General features: G+C 43.6%; 1 protein-coding gene across 1 annotated transcript; it reads left to right on the top strand.

The window, feature by feature from the left end:
• Nucleotides 1-1954: 1954 nt before the first annotated feature.
• SSTR1 (somatostatin receptor 1) lies at nt 1955-4166 on the top strand. The gene has a single exon (XM_069950685.1). The coding sequence runs from the start codon at nt 2422-2424 to the stop codon at nt 3526-3528; it is 1107 nt and encodes a 368-aa protein (XP_069806786.1). The 5' UTR covers nt 1955-2421; the 3' UTR covers nt 3529-4166.
• Nucleotides 4167-4440: the final 274 nt, after the last annotated feature.

The raw sequence follows: 4440 nt of genomic DNA, 5'->3' as shown, positions 1-4440 counted from the left end.
TAGCACAAGGGGGTATGGATGCTTTGTGAAGAATTATGTTAGTACAATTTATTTGTTATTACTGTAAACTCGCTCATCTCTAGTTGGCATTATATATATCAATTTTTATAATAAAAAGACCTTCAATTAAGGGCAGTAAATTCCCAGTTTGGGTTTACAAATACAGTTTGAATGATAGTTGAATGATACTAGATTGAATGATAGTTTTCACCTCCGTTCAAACAGTAAAGGCCTCCGGTTTATGTTCTATATTGAGCAGAGACAAGCGTACTGTCTAATGAATCCCTGCAATGAGTGAAGCTACATTGTGTCCCGATGGTAAGTTATGTCATCCGCTGCTGCAATCTCATTAGTCCTGCTCCAATTCACAGATGGCACTTGCCCATCACAGATCGGGTCACAGCGGGCTGCCCAGTCCGTTCTAGGCGCATTCATGTGTACGTTTGATAACATTTTGGACGTGTGAATAATATTCCCTACCTTGTGGACATCAGGACTTTTATTACCATTGAGACCGCAGCCGCAGTATACTCGAAATGACATGATTTATGACCCTTAAATTGACTGACTGCGGCTTTATTGTGCCTGTCGTAAAATCTGCCTATAAGGAATGATTATATGTGAGGGAGCTTTCACATGCAAGCTGTTTGTTAAAGAAAAGCTCCACATTTGAGAGAATTGAAAGAATAAACCACATTGCATAAAAGACAAATCCTTGAAGGGAATCTGTCAGCTGTATATCTCAATCAGAGCTGCAGACATGGCCAGATAGCTGATGGGGAGGTATAATACCTGTCCCTTAGCAGACGGCTGTTTGCAAAGTTATGAAATCATGTTTTTCTTATAAGCTAGAATCTGGTGCTGAGCTGCAGCATGCATACCTTCATCCTTCTCTGCTTTATTTGGCCTAGTACTGGAAGCAAAGCAGTCAAGGAGGAAGAAGGTGTGTATGCTATGGCTCAGCCCTGCCTCAAGAATAATAATAATAATTTTATACCTTATACATCAGATAAATTTTTTAAAAATCTATCTGCCATCTGTCCAATCTGTGGCTTCAAGCATGATATAGAGCTGTTACGGTCACTCTGACCATGACTTTATTATGGTATAACAGAAAGGAAATGGGAAGTACAGTATCTGTCAGATAAATTATATCTGACAGATTATTGAGGCCAGGACTGGATGCAGCTTTCCCAGCACCCGGGGAGGAGCGGTAGGGAGGGGCAGCAGGCTGATGAGTGGAGTGCAGAGATAATAAAGCGCTTTGTTTTGTTATTACTGTAAATCCGCTCATCTCTATTACTGATCAAAAACTAGAGCATTATAAAACTGCCTTGTGTGCTCAAACTGGTGTTCTGGATAAGGAGCTAATTATTCTCTTTGCTCGGCCGAACGGAGACTTCAAGTGGGGAAGAATGAGTTAAATTGACTTCCCCTGCGACGCTGTGTCACGGTATTTGAACCGATAAAAATCCCATTGTGCTCTGGTCCAATTTTCCGTCCCTGACTCTTAAGCGGAGCCGGCAATGCGTGCTGAGAACTACACCGACAGCCTGTGCATCATCTGTGCGCTAACCGTGTGCCTCTTGTAGTGCGTGCTTCAGGTGGGATCGGAATCACAGATGTAAATGTTAATGAGAAAAAGATTCCTTAAAGTCACACAGAGGAAGAGTGAGCATCGCACCAGACCAGAATAGAACAACGCAGGCAACCATGAGTCAAATAGCAGGGGCACATCATTGATCCATCTCCCGGATGACAGATTGCTCTGTGTGGGGACAAGGGTTAAACAAAAGAGAAAGCTATAAAGATAGAGAAGGCGAACGCCAATCCTAAGTGAAAATGTCAACCTATTCATTTCTCTCCTCCCAACTCAGCAGGGCTAGAACCCTCCCTGTTTCTCCTTCAGCGTGTTGCACCCCTGCATCCTCTCAGTCTGCAGAGCCGGAGCCCCTGTGCAGTGTTCCTTGACTTTCTGCTAATGTGTGATAGAACTGCTGGTGAATCTTACAGATTACTCCGACACTGCTCCTCCTCCATCCCTCGCTTCTCAGCTCCTGGAAGAAACAAGTAACACCGCTCCAGAGCTTTTCTATTACTGCAGGATGGAGAAGAGATGGTGAGCATCTGGCAGGAGACTACAGGAGCTCAGTCGTTGCTATGCATTCCTAGGAGGACTTGGTGGAGCACAAGTGACAACCTCTGAGACAACTTCCACCTTGGCAACTGCGGTTAGAGGTGATAAGATGACTGACTTGCCGTCGCTACTGACAAGATTGCACCCTCCTGCCTGTAAGTGACAGATCTGCAGCAATGCCAGCTGTTATAGTTGCCTGGATTATGTGTATCTGCAACTTTATTACGTCTTAGAAACTAAATTTAGAGGGTTTTTTTTGGACAATTCTCAGTCTAATTTCCGAGATGTTCCATAATGACACAGCTGTGATGATGGGGTTCCTCGAGAGTAATGCAGAGTCAACTTGGGGGAACAACTCTAGGAATAACACTTCTACTGACTCTCCTGGCATTGCCATCTTCATTTCCTTTGTGTACTCTTTAGTTTGCATTGTAGGATTGTGCGGTAACTCTATGGTCATCTATGTCATTTTGCGCTATGCCAAGATGAAGACTGCTACCAATATCTACATTCTGAACCTGGCCATTGCGGATGAACTTCTTATGCTGAGTGTGCCTTTTCTGGTGACCTCTACCCTACTTCGTCACTGGCCGTTTGGCTCGCTTCTCTGTAGACTGGTTCTTAGCTTGGATGCCATGAACATGTTCACCAGTGTCTACTGTTTGGCAGTTCTCAGTTTGGACCGATATGTGGCAGTGGTACATCCCATCAGTGCCGCCCGCTACCGACGACCGAGTGTGGCAAAAATGGTTAATCTTGGGGTCTGGCTCTTCTCGATGCTCATCATCCTGCCTATCGTAATATTCTCCAGCACTGCACCAAATAGTGATGGGACGGTGGCTTGCAACGTACATATGCCAGAGCCTTCACAGCGGTGGGTTGTGGTCTTTGTCCTCTACACCTTCCTGATGGGCTTTCTTCTGCCAATGGCTGCCATCTGCTTATGCTATATCCTCATCATTACAAAAATGAGGGTTGTGGCGCTCAAAGCTGGTTGGCAACAGCGCCGCAGATCAGAGCGCAAACTAACGCTCATGGTGACTGTTGTGGTGACAGTTTTTGTGGTTTGTTGGATGCCGTTCTACGTTGTACAGCTGGTAGGTGTTTTTGCCAGCAGGGGGGACACGACGGTCAGTCAACTTTCCGTTGCACTTGGCTATGCCAACAGTTGTGCCAACCCTTTCTTGTATGGTGTTCTGTCAGACAATTTTAGACGGTCTTTCCAGAAGGTCTTATGCCTCAGCTGGATGGAAAATGCCACAGAAGAACCAGTAGACTATTATGCCACTGCCTTAAAAAGTAGGGCATACAGTGCTGAGGATCTACAGAACGGCATGTTGACAACTGGCAGCACCTATCGCAATGGAACATGCAGCTCTCGGACCCACTAGAATTAATTTATGTTCCGACTAGCTACTAAATTTACAGGACACATAAAATGGTCATTGGTGGGACATTGACCATTCTGGATATTGGTTAAGCATGGGGAAGTACACACAGTTTGTGATGATGTTTCTACATGTACAAAAGACCATATTGCAATGATCTTGTAAATGATGACAGCTTTACAGGGGTATGTATGATCATGTAGCATAATAACCCATTCTGAGTCTGTCAGCATATTTGTCCTCAGCCCCATCCCAATGAACTGCAGGACTGAGCTCGATCGATTCCACTTTTATAATTACAATGGACAGCATCCAAATGACTTCGGCCGAACGTATGACTTTTATCAATGACTGGTCGTGTGTTTCTATTATATTCCATTGTATCTCGATAATGACAACCTCATCCACAGTGGTTTTTACTCTTATCGATGCTTTTATTTCACTAACTTGTTTCTCCTGTGTATTTTTGGCATCAGCATTGCTTTTTGTTCTATTCTGTATGTGGGAATTCAAATTATTCCCTCATTTTAAACCATTTCCATTGGAATCTGCCATGGGTGTTCTTTGGTCTTCAGTCTCTTATTTAGCTACAGGGGTGAAAATCTTTCTTTCAAATGAACTGATATCAGAAAGTTAAACACATTTTTAATTTACTTCTATTAAAAAATCTCAAGTCTTCCCATACTTATTAGCTGTTGTATGTCCTACAGGAAATGTTTTATGTTCAGTCTGACACAGTGCTCTCTGCTGACACCTCTGGCCGAGACAGGAACTTTGTCTCTGTTTTCTATGAATTCCCATACAAAATCTATCCTGCTCTGGACAGTTCTTGTCTCGGCCAGAGATGTCAGTAGAGAGTACTGAGTCAGACTGAAAATAAAACAACATTTCCTGCATGATCTACAACAGCTAATG

This window comes from Dendropsophus ebraccatus, chromosome 13 (assembly GCF_027789765.1).
Source record: "Dendropsophus ebraccatus isolate aDenEbr1 chromosome 13, aDenEbr1.pat, whole genome shotgun sequence".
NCBI classification, from domain to species: Eukaryota; Metazoa; Chordata; class Amphibia; order Anura; family Hylidae; genus Dendropsophus; species Dendropsophus ebraccatus.
This window is presented reverse-complemented; position numbering and strand designations above follow the sequence as displayed.

Bases quoted from the DNA above. Each gene is read 5' to 3' on its own strand.
- SSTR1 (XM_069950685.1), top strand. From the start codon at position 2,422: ATGTTCCATAATGACACAGCTGTGATGATGGGGTTCCTCGAGAGTAAT.